General features: G+C 45.0%; 2 protein-coding genes and 1 non-coding gene across 5 annotated transcripts in view; 2 read left to right on the forward strand and 1 right to left on the reverse strand.

Annotated features, from left to right (window-relative positions):
- Nucleotides 1-964: 964 nt before the first annotated feature.
- On the forward strand, nucleotides 965-3,887 carry Rpl30 (ribosomal protein L30). Its single transcript, XM_010619574.2, has 5 exons — nucleotides 965-1,069; nucleotides 1,176-1,228; nucleotides 1,473-1,618; nucleotides 3,105-3,235; nucleotides 3,790-3,887. Exons 2-5 carry the CDS (start codon nucleotides 1,208-1,210, stop codon nucleotides 3,837-3,839), a joined length of 348 nt encoding a protein of 115 aa, XP_010617876.1. The 5' UTR covers nucleotides 965-1,069; nucleotides 1,176-1,207; the 3' UTR covers nucleotides 3,840-3,887.
- LOC117285057 lies at nucleotides 3,540-3,671 on the forward strand. Its single transcript, XR_004516068.1, has one exon. It is a non-coding gene; the product is annotated as a small nucleolar RNA SNORA72 (small nucleolar RNA).
- A 3,970-nt stretch (nucleotides 3,888-7,857) lies between the features above and the next one.
- Nucleotides 7,858-17,144, reverse strand: part of Matn2 (matrilin 2) — a 114,217-nt gene continuing 104,930 nt past the window's right edge. Inside the window, exons 13-18 of one of the 3 annotated variants that reach the window (XM_033760006.1) lie at nucleotides 14,453-14,866; nucleotides 12,248-12,400; nucleotides 11,281-11,352; nucleotides 10,824-10,958; nucleotides 10,365-10,463; nucleotides 7,858-8,669 (exon numbers count right to left, since the gene is read on the reverse strand). In XM_033760006.1, the coding sequence (XP_033615897.1) occupies nucleotides 8,614-8,669; nucleotides 10,365-10,463; nucleotides 10,824-10,958; nucleotides 11,281-11,352; nucleotides 12,248-12,400; nucleotides 14,453-14,866 (929 nt within the window). In that variant the 3' untranslated portion in view covers nucleotides 7,858-8,613. The remainder of the gene's footprint in view (nucleotides 8,670-10,364; nucleotides 10,464-10,823; nucleotides 10,959-11,280; nucleotides 11,353-12,247; nucleotides 12,401-14,452; nucleotides 14,867-17,144) is intronic. The other 2 variants (XM_010619576.3, XM_010619575.3) reach the window with 2 other exon arrangements.

The following is a 17,144-nucleotide window of genomic DNA, read 5'->3' on the forward strand; positions in this document are numbered from 1 at the left end:
TTTGTTTTGTTTTTGGTACCAGGGATCGAATTCAGGACTTAGGCTTGCAAGGCAGGTGCAGAACCACTGAGCTAAATAAATCCCCGGTCCCCTGAGCCTAATATTTGAATGAGCCATCACGGGAAATTTATACCAAAGCCCAAGGTTCACAACAAAAGTATTTTTTAAAGGGGATTTAGGTGAGCGGCACAGTGTTTGCCTCGAAAGCGCAAGGTCCTGTGTTCGATCCCTGGGTCGGGCGGGGTGGCATTTAAAAGATCAGATTTATGAGGCGGACGTAGTGGCGCACTCTTGTAATCCCAGCACTGTAATCCCAGGCTGAGGCAGGAGGATCGAAGCGAATCCGAGGCCAGCCTGAACTACATAGCGAGACCCTATCTAAAAAACAAAACAAAATACCACCAACCAGGGCCAGGGGTTTAGCTCAGTGGCACCGCGCCTGCCTAGCAAGCGCAAGATCCTGAGTTCTATCCCCGGTATGAAAGAAAAACAAAAAAACAACCCATCACCAACAAACTAAAAGATTAGACCTACTTATCGCTCTTTCTGCACAGATTCGTTTCCCAAGTCCACAAAAGGCGAGTTTGCACATGATGTCACTGCTCCCTGAGAGATCTGCAGCCCGGGCGATCGCAAAAGAGCGGACAGATCTTCCCAAAAGAGGGCAGACAGATACAGGAAACGCGGCGAGTCCGGAGTGTGGTCGCAGACACCACCGTCTCTGATTACCCTCCCTCCCACCTCATCCTCAGTCACTTCACAAATTCCTGCTTGGCTTGACGCTCCTTACTGCCTAAGCGCACAGCTCGCAGAATAAAAGAAATCTAACGCCAAAAACCGTAAGGCCACTGTAGACGCCGGGAGTTAAAACAACCGCTACTCCGTCTTGCAGAATCCATAGCAACCAACAGAGTCCTTAGCAATAAACAGCGGATATCCGTCTCTAGCCCCACCCTTCTGCTTGAATTTGCTTCCGCTTCCGGTCTGCTCAAGGCGCTGGCGTGAAGCGCTTTGCATTGTGGGACCTCCTTCCTTTCTTGCTCCCCAGCCATCTTGGTCACTGCTTTTGGTAAGTGGGCTCCCCGATGTGGATATTTGGGGAGCGCGAGAAGTCTTGTAGGTTGTTGTTTGCATCTCCAGTTCCTAAACCTCCTGCCCTGTCCTCTGTGATCCAGGTTGGGGACCATCCCACACCTACGGCAGGAAGATGGTGGCCGCAAAGAAGACGGTGAGTGAGGCAGCCAGGGCCGGAAGCCGGTTCACGTGGAGCGATGGTCTGGCCAAGGCTGGCGGATCTGGGCACGCACTGGGCTGGGGGGCGCTTCATCCCCACTGGCGTGTGGAGGATCTCAAAGGGAATCTCAGGCTTTCAGTAGTTTCGAAGGTTTTATACTCGATTCCAGGAGGCAGGATGTGATTGGAAGTGGTTGCTTATAAGTCCTTCAGGTTTGTGTTAAATGTTTGCTTTGTAGAAAAAATCTCTGGAGTCCATCAATTCTAGGCTCCAACTTGTTATGAAAAGTGGAAAGTACGTGCTGGGGTACAAGCAGACACTGAAGATGATCAGACAGGGGAAAGCGAAATTGGTCATCCTCGCCAACAACTGCCCAGCTTTGAGGTAATGGAACCTGGGTATGCGTCGCTGGCTGCAAATTCATCGTGTTGGAGTGACCAAAAGTGCAAACTTGTAATCTGGGTAGCATGAGTTCTACTTTATGTTGAATTTGTTCTCCGAGGAACGCTTCAGATAATGATTATTGTTGGCAGGTTGTTTTGGCCTTGATTCTTCCCCTTGTCATGTGTTCTTCTGTAAGGTTATTACCTTTGGGGAAAAAAATGTATGACCTGGGTTGGGCAGGAAGATTAAAAAGTATGACCCTCTAAGTTTGAGGCAAGCATAGATGCATAATTTGTCCATGTATTTTGTGTCTTGTCGTTTTTTATTTTTTATTTTTTCAGCTTAGAGAAATTTTTAGAGGTGCTTTTCTGTGTGCATTTGGCTTTAGTGTACAAGAGCCAAGTAAGAACAGCTCAAGCTGGACTATGAAGTTGCATTGGGTGTCATTGAATCACCTGATTTGGCAACATATGTCAGTTTTCTGAGATAAAGTTTATTGTTTGTATTTAGATTTTTATTTTGAGACAAGGTAGGGCCTTGCTGAAACTTTCGATCCTCCTGCTTCAGCCTCCCAGAGTGTTGTTATAGTCACATATTGAGCCTAGCTCAAGGTTTATTCTTGACCTATTTTGAAATTGAACCTAGTACACGTATTGTCAATGATCTAACGAAACTTGAGAATGTGAATCATGTGATGGGTGCTCTACTCTTTGGGTTTTCTATGACAATGCATAACCTACTCAAGAATTTTATATAGGCTGCCTCTAATTACCAGCAGTGCCTGGGCTGTTTGGTGTAATTCCAAACCACTCTTGAAGGTTTTGTTTGCTTGCTTGCTTACTTTCTATAGTAGTGTACCTCAGACATAACTATAAAACACCAAGGTTGTTCTTGTTAAAATGCCAGTTTTATTTCAGCAGGTCTGGGATGGGGCCTAAGATGCAATTCTAGCAATCCTTTGTGGCATTATTGCTGATAAGTAGATACACACATCAAGTGACGAGGTTCTATAGGACTCCTTTTAAATTCCTAAAACCACCAGTATCTGCTGAATTGACACTAAAGTGTTCTGTGTGTAAAGGGTAAATACCCACCCACCCAACCCCCTCTCTCCATCCCCATGTAAGATTTAAGGCACTAGTCAGAGGTAGAGATGGCTTATCTTTTAAAGATAACTGCGGTTTGGATTCTGGATCCTCCACTTACTCTGTGTCTCAGCTTCTTTAATTCCCATCTGCCTTCTTTCATGAGCGTAGATATTTTAAACATTAGGTACAGTAGGTATTTGCTGGTTACCTCGTTACTTGTAAGGGATCCACATAAAGGTTTGTTTTTATCAGCTAGTGGTTATGATGATTTTACGAATAGTAATGGGGTTTAGTTTTTGTTAGAAGGTTTGGGCAGCATTGCACCTAGCAAGAAGTAGTAACATTCAGTTTGCCACTTGGAGGGTGTTTATTTGCCTCTTTTTTTGGGGTTCCCAAAGGAAATCTGAAATAGAGTATTATGCCATGTTGGCCAAAACTGGTGTCCATCACTACAGTGGCAATAATATTGAACTGGGCACAGCGTGTGGAAAATACTACAGAGTATGTACACTGGCGATCATTGATCCAGGTATGCCTTTTAAATCATAAATTTTTTTTTTCCTTTCTGGAGTAATGTAAATATTTCCTGTTAGCAGATATCTTTGGTTCCTGAGCTCAAATGGTGAGAATTTGGATATACCAAGGGATAGTCTATAGTTTTACTTTGCAACAAATTCATAGTGAATGTTAGTGAATTATAATTCTTTGTCATGAATAAAAAGTATTTTTTACTTTGTATGAATTCTGTTTGAAATACCTAAGTAATGACTTAGAAACGTGGTAGAAGGTGAAACTTCAAAGTATAAGAAAGTAATCTTTACAACTTATAAAAATTGCGAATATTCTCGCTGTTCTGATTGTGTCATGATCAGAGCAGGCTAAACATTCGCTATAGTAAGACCATGCATGTGTCCCCAGACCTAGATCTTTCCCTAGGTCTGGTTTTATAAATGCTGGTGATAAACCAGGTGCAGATAGTGAGGAGTAATCTTCAAACTTGTCCAAAGAATGAATGTGTGACCTAAGTCAGAAAATTGTGTTGCCGTTAAATGAATTGTAAACTTAGTATTTTTTATTTTCTAGGTGATTCTGATATCATTAGAAGCATGCCAGAACAGACCGGTGAAAAATAAACCGTGAAAATTTTTCATTAATAAAACTTGCCAGAGCTTGTTTTAAAAGCTGTATCCATTTCATTTATTTTTCTCTGATTCCTGACACTTTTATGAAAGGCTCTGAGAGGATGAAGCAGCGAGATGTGGCATAGTGGCAAAACTTTTCCATTGAAGAAGTTACACATTCCGCTCTGCGATTTCTTGTTTTTCTAAAGAGAAGGCACTGAGCATCCCTTACCCAAAATGTGTGGGATTGCAAATGTTTGAGATTTTGGAAAATTTGCACATATATAATGAAGTGTTTCGTGGTGATGGGACCTATGTTTAGACACAAGTTTCTTTTTTTGTGCTTTATTTACATACATTGTACACATACAACCTTAAGGTAATCTTATGCAGTAATTGTGCATGAAACAGTTGGTGGCATTTTCACGTTGTACCTCCAGTGCTTAAAAAGTTTGATTTTTGAAGCATTGCTTATTTGTAGTTTTGGATTGGGTATGTTCCAGCTATGCTAGATTTTTAAGATAATTTTTAGAATTGTAATTTCAGGATATTAAGTGATTCATCACAGACTTAGAAAAGTACTAGTGATTTTTTTTTCCCCCCAGTATCAGGGATCAAACTCTGAAGCTTGTGCTTGATAGGCAGGCATGGCACCACTGAGCTACATCCCTGGCCCTCTAGTGAATTTTAATGAAGAAAGGTATTCCTGGAGTTGTGATGGGTGTATAGAAAAAAATATACTTGGGTGACTTCAGAATAAGCCCAGGTCTTCAGTAAGTATGAAGTATAAGATCGATTGCCCCAGTATATTTTGTTCATTTCTAAAAGATACAAAATATAAGCTGGGCGTGGTGGCACATACCTGTAATCCCAGCACTTGGGAGGCTGAGGCAGGCGGATCATTGAGTTCAAGACCAGTTTGGACTACACAGTGAGACCCTGTCTTGAAAAAACCACACACAAAAAAAAGATAAAAAGTATTTTCGGTGTTGAGATTTTAGGGGAACTGCACATCTGCCATAGAAAATGTCCCATAGAACCCTTTTCCCACGCGGTCCCTTCTGAAGATTCAGAGGAAATAATTTGGGGGAAATAGCAACTTCGTTTCATTTGATGATTACCAAGTTCAGTGGTGCTAGTAGAGAGTGTACCCCAGGCAGGCTACGGGGCTCTTGGAAGTGACCGTGTCTTTAATTTTAGAATCAATCTCGAATGCTGTTTCCCTCCCCTCCTGTCCACTCAGGCAATTCTTGGTGATAGATGAATGAGACAGGAAATGAGGGTGCTGTGTCTATGCTGTTGTGTCATTCTGTTGACAAGCGAGGGAATTGGTTTCAACTATATCTGAGGTGGAATGTATACTTGGGAGAGTCTGGCTGTTACTAATGTGGTTGTTACTCTGGGAACATTGTTGACATTTTATACTGGGACAGTTCTTGGGAAGGGCTGTATTTCAGCTTTTCAGCCATATTGCAGAAATGTCACTCCCATATTTTTAAACTTGTGTGTCTCCTGGTTAAGAGGTACTGAGTTGCCAGGCATGAAGTGTGCCTGTAATCCCAGCACTCCAGAGGCTGAGGCAGGATTTCTGCAAATTCAAGGCCAACGTGGGCTACATATTGAGAACCTGTCTCAAAAGACAAAAAGCTACTGAGTTAAAAGTTTTAAGGTGATATTTATGTTACATATTCAGAGACCAGTGTGACTGACTTGAGACGGGGTAATGCTATGTATTTCTGCCTCAGCCTCCCAAGAGCTAGGATCACAGACATGCACCACCCCACCCAGAAAGACCAATTCTTAACAAGATTTCAAACTTAAATTATATTGGGCATGATGGCACCTGCCTGTAATCCCAGTATTGAGAGGCTGACAGAATCACTGAGAACTTGAGGCCAGCCTGAAATTCATAATGAGACCCAGTCTCAAAAAAAAAAAAAAAGGGGCCAGAGATTTAGCTCAGTGGTTCTGATTGCTTGGTCTGACTACTGCTCTCAAAAACTTAAGTTTCTACAGTTTGATAAGATATTTCACTCTAGGCTAAGGAACTTTATGTACTTTTAATCTATGAAGTCAGCTTCTCCCCCAAGTGGACTTTTTACACTGTTCAGATTATTTTTTCTTCCAGGATGACTAGTCCTAATTTAATGTCTGAGGTGTGACTTGAAGAATACAAAATTACAGATGCCAGTGTGCCTTTTCCTTTTCTGTTTTTTGGGGTAGTGTTTATATAGCATGGCTTGCAGACACTTTGGAATGTTTTATCAGTACATGTTGTGCATAATTACCTTCATCATGGGGAGTTGGCACATGTACAGAACATCTTAATTCTTTCTACTCCTCCATCTGGGGATCGCCTTCCCTTTTCTAAAGATCTATTTCCATATTTCCTGTTATCTTTTATTTTGCTCTTGAAATTATTTATACTTTGGGTTCCTCACATGAGAGAAACCATGAAATTTTAAACTTGGGTGTCTGATTTATTTCATTTAACACTGGTCTGGAGGTGGATCCGTTTTTGTACAAATAACTCAGATTTATGGCCTACTAGTTCTCATCATTAAAAGGAACATTCATGTAACCTCTCCCCATGATAAATCATGTACTGCAAAGGTGTATTTATAAAAATACAATTTTGGGGGCTGGGGATTTAGCTCAGTGGTTCCACCACCTGCTTTGCAAGTGCAAGGACCCAAATTCCATACTCGGTACCAAACAAATTTTTGTAGAAAAGAAAAATGGTAAATGATAAAGTGGAATGTAAAACTTGTAAGTACAAGTGGCAAAAGCACGGAGAATGGAGAAATAGTTCCTATTTTAGACAAGGCTCAAAATTCTTTTAAAATTAAGACAGGGTCTCACTGTAGTTCAGGCTGGCCTTGAACTCAGTATGTAGCCCAGCCTGGCCTCGAACCTGCAGCAGTTGTCCGGAGTGCTGGAATTACAGGCTTGTGCCACCAAGCCCAGTTTAAATCTTTTGAATTCACATTTTAAAAAGGTGGAATTCCTTACATAGTTGTGCTCCCACTTCCACTCCCAAATTGGAGAAATTTTGAGCCACTAGAGGGAGCACCAACACAGAAAGTGAAGTAGAACTGAGCCAACTGGAGACGTTTCAAAATTAACACTAACCCAAATCAGTACTCTTGAGGGTCGATTGCACATAGACAGTGCCTAGACCAACCCTCATCGATGAATAAATTTGTTATTTTACTTCCATTCTGCTGCCTCTGTGTGTCACTTACCATTTCCTTCTGCAACACTACATCCCAATGAAAGCCCATTTCCAGGTAAAATGCATTGTTTAGATACAAATTCCAGGGCTCATAATGAATCATGATAATCAACTAAAGCACCACACTGCCCTTTGGGAGGATCTTCTGGTGAAAATGGCTTGAAATAGTTCAGTGTCAGTTCATTTGTAAAACCATTTGGATGTAATTCAGTCTGTGTCTCAGGAAGCTGTTTCTTGCTCTGAGTGCCATCTTGAGCTGGTAACAGCTGAAGTCCCCTTAGCTGTGTTCCCACGTACCTTTCCCTGTCTGGTGTACGTCCTGCACATTTCCTGTACTTATCAGTATGTCGTTCTGCCACTAGTGTTTCTGAGCATGTGTTTTAACTTACAGAAATGATATATATAAAAGTTCTGTGTGACTTTAGGGAATTCCTAGATGTGCAGTATTTGTGTGGTTGGACTGCACCACAGTGTACCAGTTCCCCTTCAAATGTGATGCTTTATTACCTTTAAAAACTAGTTCCATTCTTCTGCATCCTTGTAGGTCTGTGCTACAATCATCCAGGTAGACACCTGTAAGTGCAGCTGCCAGTCAGGCTTGGCTGCCTTTTTTGTTTTAGTCTGTAGGTAGATTTATTCCCCAAAGAAACTGCCAATTTGTACTTTCAGGAACAGTATACAAGAGCCCTATATTTCCACTTCTGACTAATACTCATCAGACACTCATTTTTGTCAAGCTGATGGAGTAAAAAAAATAGTTTTTTTGTTTTGTTTTTTGGGGGTCCTGGGGATCGAACTTGGTTTTTGCACTTGGGAGGCAGGTGGTGGAACCACTGAGCTAAATCCCTAGCCCAAAAATAGTATTGCTTTAATCTGCATTTTCCTGACTAGTAAGATTAACCAGTTTTTCATATATTGGCCATTTTCATGTATGCATATCTTGTATTTGAAGATAAACAATAATTTTACACAGAACGCCATTTTCTGAAGTGAATTTTACTATTGTATAAAACATTCAACCTGTTGGGGCTGGGGATTTAGCTCAGGGGTACCGCGCCTGCCTTGTCAGCACAAGGTCCTGAGTTCATTCCCCAGTACCGGAAAAAAATTCAACTTGGTACTTAAGTACATATGTCCTATGATTTGTATGCATCCGTATACATATATCAGGGTAAAGTCCGATACCAAAACAGCATTTCCTGTGGCCGGCCAGTGACTAATGGAAGGAGGACTGAGAAGTGTTTTGTAGTCAAATGAGAATGCAATGCTAAGGCTGGCTGGGGCAGAAGCAGAGCGTGTCCAGAGGACGTTACAGAACACTGTGTAGTTTATTCTCATGGTAAACACATCCTGGGATACTGATACATTTGTTTTCTTAAATTTATACAAGTTAGTGTGTACTCTTCGTCTTTGTTGTATAGCAAACCAGCTTCCTCAGAACTGGTTGTGTTTACTGCACATTACAGACTTGGTAACAGCTGAGCTGTGGGACTCTGGGCCTCCTGTGACCCTTGGCACCACGGTGTACAGACAGGCACAGCGTTTTCATCCTCATCTGGTTCTCAGGCGATTTTCCAAAGCTTCCATTCTCTGTGTCATTTCTTCTAGTAAATCTCAAATTAAGGAAGAGGAGTATGAATTACTTGTTTTAATTGACATTCAAATATGACTTGATTCGTCTACATAAAAATTTGTCCTGAAATACAAAAGGTTTTGGGGTTTTTTCTCCATGAATTTAAAAAAAAATTTATTTTTATTTTTGAGACAGGATTTCACTCCAGGCCGGCCTTGAACTCACAGTGATTCTCCTGCCTCAGTCTCCCAAGTGTGCGACTTATAGGTGAAAGTCACTACACCTGATTTCTCCCCGATTTCTGTGAAATATTTTAAAATCCTGATTTATGAGTTCATAGTAACTCATTTAACATGCTGTCAAGATAAATTCAGTCCAGGTTAAGTTCAGTTTTAGAAATACCAAAGCCAGACAGCTCAGTTTGAATTTGTCTTTTTCATCAAAGTTATCATTCCACTCACACCCCTATTCCTTGTTGATCAGTTTGTTAGAGCACAGCTCTGGGAGGCAGCAGGGAAAATATGGGATGTAAAGAGGAGTGAAAGGATTACGCTGTGGAAAACAAAACTACGAGGTAGGAAGAGGAAGGGCCGGGTACAGCAGCCTTGAGGAGCTCAGTCCTCTGCTCTCATAGGAACCTGAGCCTCTGACCTGCAAGGGGCAGGAAGGGAGAAGGGTGCATCAGAAGAAGGGTTTCTTTTCCCCAGAAGCTCCTAGCTGCCCCCTACGCTGGCAGTGAGATCCCAGATTCATCATCTGCATTAGCTACCGCCAACAGATGAGTCCATTTCCATGTTTAAAGGGGGAACTGCTACATGCCAAGCTCCTTAAGGTACCGGCCCACTGGCACCGAGGTAGCTGGGAATTAAACCATTTCCCTGCAAACTAGCTCAACACGCTGAGAAGCATCAGCCAGCTTTTGTGAGCTCACTGTAATTTTAAGTTCAGAGCACTTGGCAGTGAGTTCAATGTGTAAAAAACCCAAAACCTCATTTCTCTTATCCCACGATGTCCCTTTCTTTATAATATTGATTTAATGAATCCCTGGATCCTGCTGTTCCCTCAGTAGGATGTTTCATCTTTGAGAGTGCTGATATTAAAGATCTCTGCTGCCAAAAAGAGAAAGAAAAGAAAAGCCCAGCCAGAAAGCCTCAGTCCCCAAGAAACTTCACGCTGAATTTCAGTGTGGCTGCCCTGCAGGCGGGGGCTAAAGAACATGTTCAGGGTTGGAGCTGAGAGCTCGTTCTACAGCATTCTTTGCCCAGGCACACTGTGCTTTGATACACCTCAGACCCAGCACTAGGGCCTGTCCTCTGCGGAGATGGAGGAGGTAAGTCCCTTCCATTCTCTGCTAATCCCTTACGACAGCAGATGGCAACAAAGTGCTTGACTACTGTCACCAAGCTCAGCCTGACCATGGCTCCCAAACCCCTGTCAGGCTGCTTCAAAAAATTCCTTTTCTGGAGTTCATTATTTTTGTTTTTTGAGACAGGGTCTAGCTACATAGTTTGGGCTGGCCTTGAAGTCACTATATACCCCAAGCTGGCCCCAAACTCACAGCAGTCCTGCCTCAGCCTCCCGAGTGCTGGGATTACAGATGTGCGCCATTACACCCAACTTCTGCCTTTGATGTCTTGGAATGACTTCATTTGGTAAAAGCCACAGATCCAGTATTTGTGAAATTTAGATATCTTCATTTTCTACAGAACGCAATATTAGAAAAGGATATAGCGCTGTGTTAATTTTCTGACTTCTTCATTCGCAAGGTTCTGGAACATGATAAGGTTTTCACATTTGCATTGGTCGTGCTTTTTTTCCAGAACATCCCCTGAGAAAGCAGATGGAGAGTGGTCACCTCGGTCACTCACCAGACTTCCCCAACACATAACAGCAGGACTGAACCAGCATACAAGGGAGCCCATAGTGAAAGAAATGTCCAGCTTTTCCAGGCAGCCACACCGGCAAGTAAATACCGGGAAAGGGCTGCCTGTGCGCCCCACACTGGAAGAACCCTTAGTGTGGAGTAGGAAGAAGACTACTTGTGTCCTCTTAGTTTATTGTTTTAGTTCTCACTGTACCTAAGCTCTTTCTTCTTTTTTCCTCTTTACTACTTCCTTGAAGCTAAGCTTGCTGTCAAGTTGAAAGGCCAGTTTCAAGTCATCTTAAGTAGTATTTTACTTGGAATTACCTGAAGACTCTGTGGAGTGGAAAAGCTTTCGTGTGGACTGTGAAAGATTGTCTCCTTCAAATAGGTATCTATGTTGCACTGCAAAATTAGAACAGGAAAGTAGGTCTTGTATATTTATGGTGACTGGCTCAGATTCTGTAAAGAGAAAGAAAACTGAAGTCAAACCTGCTTAACACTATTGTGGCCTAAAGCAGCCACCATAGGAGCAAGGAAGGCACCTGGTCCACCTGGTCCTCCTAGTTCATGGTGACAGTTTACTTTAGGATATATTATGACACAAAGACAGTAGAGAAGCCGGTGACCAAATATGGCTTAAAGCACAGAGTAAATCTTCCCTATCTGGTAGAGGCAAAAAGGCCTCAGCTAAAATAATTCAGATCTTACTTTCAGCTTTGTATCTGGAGGAAAAGCATGGCAGAAGCCCCATCGAGTGAGAACACTGCTTTTTCAGATGTACCTGTTGGCTGGTGGACCCTCTTTGGCAGCTCCTGTGCTGGGGAGTCCTGTCTCCCATCAGAGTCATCTAGAGCTGAGTGGGAAGAGATATCAAAAAGAAGTGACAAGTTGCCACATGCACAGCCAACTCCTTAGCTACCTTCCATAACCCAGGGCCTTTGGTTTTGTTTGATAACACCAAATATTCAAAAACCTAGGACCACTTTGGGGCAGCTCTCCTAGAATCCTGGGTCCCCTGTGATACATATTCTAAACACCCCCCCACACGTGTCATGTCTAGGGGGTAGCACAGAAAAGAATTAAAGTCTCAGGGTTAGTTGCAATGGCAACGACTCCATTTGAAGCATTTCAACATAATGAAATGGGGCCAAAACCATCTCAGAGGAACCCAAGGGCCCTTCATCCCAGAGTTCCTTCCAGTAGAGGAGCAAGACCCAACTCTTAGGACTGGATTTTACAGAGGACAGCCTGGGACTGGAGTCAGAGGACACAAAGGCAGAACTGTGTGTGTGTGTGTGTGTGTGTGTGTGTGTGTGTGTGTGTAAGCACCCTAGTGAAGTGGAAAGAAGGAGATAAAGCAAAGCCTGAATTCAGGGCAGCCTAGTACTCCACAAGCACAAGTGTCCACACAGGAAGGCATCCTCTATCCCTGTGCGGCCCTGCAAGGACGACCCCTGCCACTCCAACATCATGCACATCCTGAGAATACACACAGCTCTCCTGAGTCAGAACGTTTGTTTGTTTCTTTTTTTTTTTTGGTACTGGGGATTGAACTCCAGTCCTTGCAAGGCAGGCCACCGAACCACTGAGCTAAATCCCCGGCCCAGAACGTTTGTTTCTTGATGAGATGATCACACGGCAAAACACCTGTCGTCATACACAAGTGTGTGTCCCCGTCCCTGGCCACCAGGGAGGCACTCAGAGCCTGTGGAAGGAATCGGCCCCGAGCCCTGCCCTGGCCCCCGCACCTTCACAGATGCCCTCCTTGAGCTTCCCGCTGATCTCGCCCATGCTGCTGAAGTCCTCTGCATAGAAGAGGTGCTTGGCGGTGGGATCCGAGGCGATCTCCTGCAGCTCCTCCTCGATGGCCTTTCCTATGCCGACGGCATACATGGCGATGCCTGGGGGCAGAGCAAACTAAAGACAAGGTCGGGTGGCCTTTCAAACACCCAGGGCTACTGAGTGGTCACCCTTGTCTTTGTATGCCCTGCCATTTTACTCTGGCACTAGGAGCGAAAGAGACGCCCGGAGAGAGGTGAGCCATCTGGGTGAGGCTGGTGTGCGGAGGCACCAACCTGCTCCTGAACACATCTGCAGCTCTGCCCTGAACTGGCCGTTCTGGTTAGGTAGAGAGCATTCTCCTGTGGCTCCCTAGAAGGGAAATTCTTCTGGAAGAATTCTATGAGGCAGGTCCATTTCAGACCTTATTAGCTGATTCCTACTTCTCAAAGGTCTGGGGTAGGAACCCGAAGTGACCTTGGGCCAAGTGAAGCTGCTTCTGCCCACCTGTCCTGGGAGAACACCACCTTGGAAGACCCTGAGCTGAAGAGGCAGCTCTGAAGACCATTCGAAACCCCCGTCGAGAAAAAGAACAAGGCCAGGTATCAACCTTAGATTTCCAAAGCTCCAAAAGCTTTTCAAAATCCTTAGGCCCCCTCCCCCATATACTTTTCATTCCAACATTTTTCAGCTCTGATGTTATTCTGGCTCGTTCATTAGACTACATATTTTTTTAAATGCACATAAAAACGGCTCGTAAAGCCAAGGGGTAAGGGTTACACCTCGTTCCAAGTCTGTAAGGTCAGTAGCCAAGTCTGGCATACTTGTCTGCAAGCCCAGAGGCTTTATGCACAACTTCCCCAAAAGGGTAATGGCTGCTTGAAGATACTCTACCCATACGTAGGGATAAATTCAGGAGACGATTTCATGCCACACAAACCTTGCTGATTCAAGAGCCAGATATCTGTTCCTCCTACCACCTACCTTTGGATGATTTGTGAAATCTGAATGGGGGAAAGTGTTAGGTAGATTAGTCTCTTTTGTTGTTGTGTTTTGAGTCAGGCTCTTGCTACATAGTCCAGGCTGGCCAGCAACTCACAGTGGTCCTCCTGCCTCAGCCTCCCGAGTGCTACACTTGGTGTGGCCCACCATGCCCTGTTCAGGTAGATTTGTCCTAATGAGTCAAATGTAGGGTGAGCCAGCAGTTCTAGAGAAAAAGATCCTTGCCCCAGTACTTGTTAGAATGCAGGCCAGCAGGGCCATGGGTTAGCTGTGAGTCCAGCCAGCCTGTCTAGTGTGGACAGCAGTTTTACTGTCTCAGATGATTCAGGGCCAGACCCTTGGCTCCCACTGTCTTGGGCAAGGACAAGGGACTAAAGAGCGGGTCAAGCAATGTCCATAAAACAGATCTTCACAGAGAGGGTTTGAGATCAGCTCAAACTGGCCTTCCTGCAAGGAGGAAGGGAGCTCACCAGTAGTCCTCCCAGCCCGCTCGGGAAAGTTTGTCAGGCCTGATCAGGCCCTGGCCCAGGAAGTCTTGGGGGATGCAGGGCTGGTCTGTGCCTTTCTTTCCACTCAAAGGACCCAGGGACTTTATTTGCTGCTGCAAACAAATTGCTGCAGTCTCAGGTCATCTGTCTCTACCAGACAGGCCAGCTTTGGGTGTCCTTTTACCAAGGCCACAGCCCCTCCCATACGTCACCTCAGGACCCCTGAGGTGACCCTCCTGGCCATCCCTGCATGATACTCAAGGTGGACAACCCTCAGCCAGGCTGCGCTTTACTGAGCAGAGTCACCATCTGCTCCGACATACTGATTCTTTAAAAAAAACTAACTCACTTTCTGCACCAGCAAGAGTATTCTCTATCTTAAAGGTTACTGGGCTTTCAGTGTTTCCTCAAAGTATTGGTTAAAAACAAAAGGAGCTGGGCATGGTGGTACACACCTGTAATCCCAGCACTAGGGAGGCTGAGGCAGGAGGACTGCTATGGTTTTGAGGCCAGGGTGGGCTACATAGTGAGTTCAAGTCTCACCTGAGTTACAAGAGGAGAGACCCTGTTTCAAAACAAAACAAAAAAACCCGGGTTCCACTGTGGCCTCTAGGTGGCAGTGTGGTAAAGGTGGCAATGCTGCCTATCTCCGGAAGGCCAGCTTGGCGGGGAGTCGGGTATTACCATGGGCCTTGGCCTTGCTGGCCCACTCGGAGACGTCGTCCTGGGCCCGGCCGTCCGTGAACACAATGGCCACTCTGGGCACGCGCGCGGAGAGGGGCCTGGCGCCCTCCGCCGGAGTGAAACTTCTCTCGAACATGTGCTTCAAGGCCAGCCCGGTCATGGAGCCCTTGCCCATGTACTTCATGTTGGCCACGGCTTTGCGCATGTCCTTGGCTGAGTGGAAGCTCCGCAGGGTGAACTCAGGCCGCACCTGCGTGGAGTACTGGAGCAACCCCACGCGGGCGGCCTTGGGGGAAATGGCCAAGGAATCTATGATTCCAGTGACGAACTGCTTCACGATCTCAAAATTCTCTTCACCAAGGCTCTTGGATCCGTCAATCACAAAGACCAGGTCAATTGGGCCCTCGGTGCATCCTGCTGGAACAACGGGCAAGTTAAGTAATTAGAAAGCATTCGTGCATAAGAGCAAAGAAAACGATGCTCGGCTCAAGGCCTAACTGCTTTGGGAACCACTTTGATTTGTTATTTTAGGAAGACAAGAGGTGTTGGGGCCGAGTGTGGTGCCACATGCCTCTAACCCCAGCACTCAGGAGGCTAAGGCAGGAAGATTCCCATGAATTCAAAAGCCCAGCCTAAATTACTTAGCAAGATCCACAGACAGGTGTGGTGGTTGATCCCAGCACTCGGGAGGCTGAGGCAGGAGGACTGCCACAAGTTCAAGGACAGCCTGAATCACAGAGTGAGGCCGGCCGTCTCAAAAACAAACAAACAAAAAGCTGTGTGTGGGAGGTTACAATGATCACTTCTGCAAAGGCTCTGGGTTCAATCCCCATTTAAAAAAATCATTTTCACATATATTTTTATTTGTTTGGTTTATCAAGTTGGTAATTTTCATAAGCAACCCCACATGGCAGATGTTAAAATTATGTAAGAAACCAGGCCCACCCTGTACCCTGATCACTGACTACCAAGTCTGAGAGGGCTGTGTGTGCAGCACACGGAAGAGGCTGGCCTGGCCGTACCCAACTGGCCCTGGGAGGGAGACATCACTCAAGTACTGGCATTCAGAAGGTGTCAGCTCTGCCGAGGAGCTTTCCTAGGAACCTTCTCTGAATATGCCGACAGTTTATTATTTTATTCAACCACAATCTTATGTATTGAGCATCTTGTTACAGTTTACACCTAGAGTTCCCAGAGGGTCTCATGTGCTCATAAGTGTAGCATTTGGAAGGTGACTGGATTAGGGTGGCTGATAGCTGACTTGGGTCGGGAGGAGGCGGGGCCTGGTCAAAGAGGTGGTCTGGGGGCGTGGCCTGGAAGAGTCCATCTGTCTCCCGGTTACTCCTTTTACGCTGTGCTTACTGTCCACCATGTGGTGAGCAGCTCCTTCCTCCATGGCCCTCTTCCAGGCTGCCCTGCCTTGGGGCCAGCGGACTGTAGAGTGAACCCTATACTAACCGTAAGCCAAAACAAGCCTCTCCTCCTTTAACGTGTGGGTGCCAGGTATTGTGTCTCAGCAAGGAGAAAGTGACTAAGACACATGGGCACTGTGGGAATCAGTGGACAGGGGAGGACTGCGATAGTGACCGAGACAGAACACCCAACACCACGCTGCTTACAGTCTGACGTGCTCTGCACACTGAGAGAAGCAGAGGTGAGGTGGTGTCTACTGGATAGGACATTCGTAATTATCCTACTGACTGTTACAGCTTAAAATTGACAATCACTGTGAATTATTTTTACCAAAGCCTTTTGGGAAACTCAGTTGATGGTAGAAGAGAAAAAAACTTCATGCAAACACTTAAGCAATTTGGATGTGCAGACTTTTGGTTATTTAGAGCTGCATAAGAAAAATTCATAGACCCCCAAATGGATGATCTCATTTCAGTGCACAGTGTGTTATTATAACATTTTATTTTATGTATCTAATTTTTCAAAGTGAAGCACAGCCAGCTGGGTGTGGTGGCGCACACCTGTAATCCCAGCAGTAGGGAGGCTGAGGCAGGAGGATCGCAGTGAGTGTGAGGACAGCCTGGGCTACATAGTGAGTTTGAGGCCAGTCTGAACTACATAACATGACACTGTCTGAAAAAAGAAAAGAAACGAAAAAAGTGAAGCACAACCACATAAACAAGTAAAGGCACACATGTGCACAAATGTTTCTAGGCTTGGCTGGTGTAGCACAGTGATGTAATTGTGTGTGTATGCACACACGTGTGTGCATGTACATGGAGAGAGCTGGGTTCTTCTTTCTCCATTAAGCCCTTGTCCTCATCACTGAGCCTGTTGATTCTGTGCTGGTGAACAAGGCAGGTGATTAGGGCATGGCAAAGCTGGCTGGCTGTGACACATTATTAGAGCAGTTCCCAAAGCCCTGCACGCGGACTTCTTGTGAGAACCAAGAAGGTTTTCCATGGGATGGACTAGACCTGACAGCCGGAAGCATGGGTAATACAAGGCCAGTCCATACTGAGTCTGCCAGTGTGTTCTCTTTCGCTTGCATGGTGGCTGCTCTCATACTGTAGGGTGTACTCCTTTTCCTACTAACATAGGATGTATACATTAGGCCTTTTATAAAGTACATCATTAGGGCCAGGGATTTAGCTCAGTGGTTCCACCGCCTGCCTCGCAAGCGTCAAGGACCCAAGTTAGATCCCCGGTACCAAAAAAAAAAAAAAAAAAAAAAAAAAAG

The sequence above is a fragment of the Fukomys damarensis genome, unplaced genomic scaffold (assembly GCF_012274545.1).
Source record: "Fukomys damarensis isolate Sample0158 unplaced genomic scaffold, DMR_v1.0_HiC HiC_scaffold_5, whole genome shotgun sequence".
NCBI lineage: Eukaryota > Metazoa > Chordata > Mammalia > Rodentia > Bathyergidae > Fukomys > Fukomys damarensis.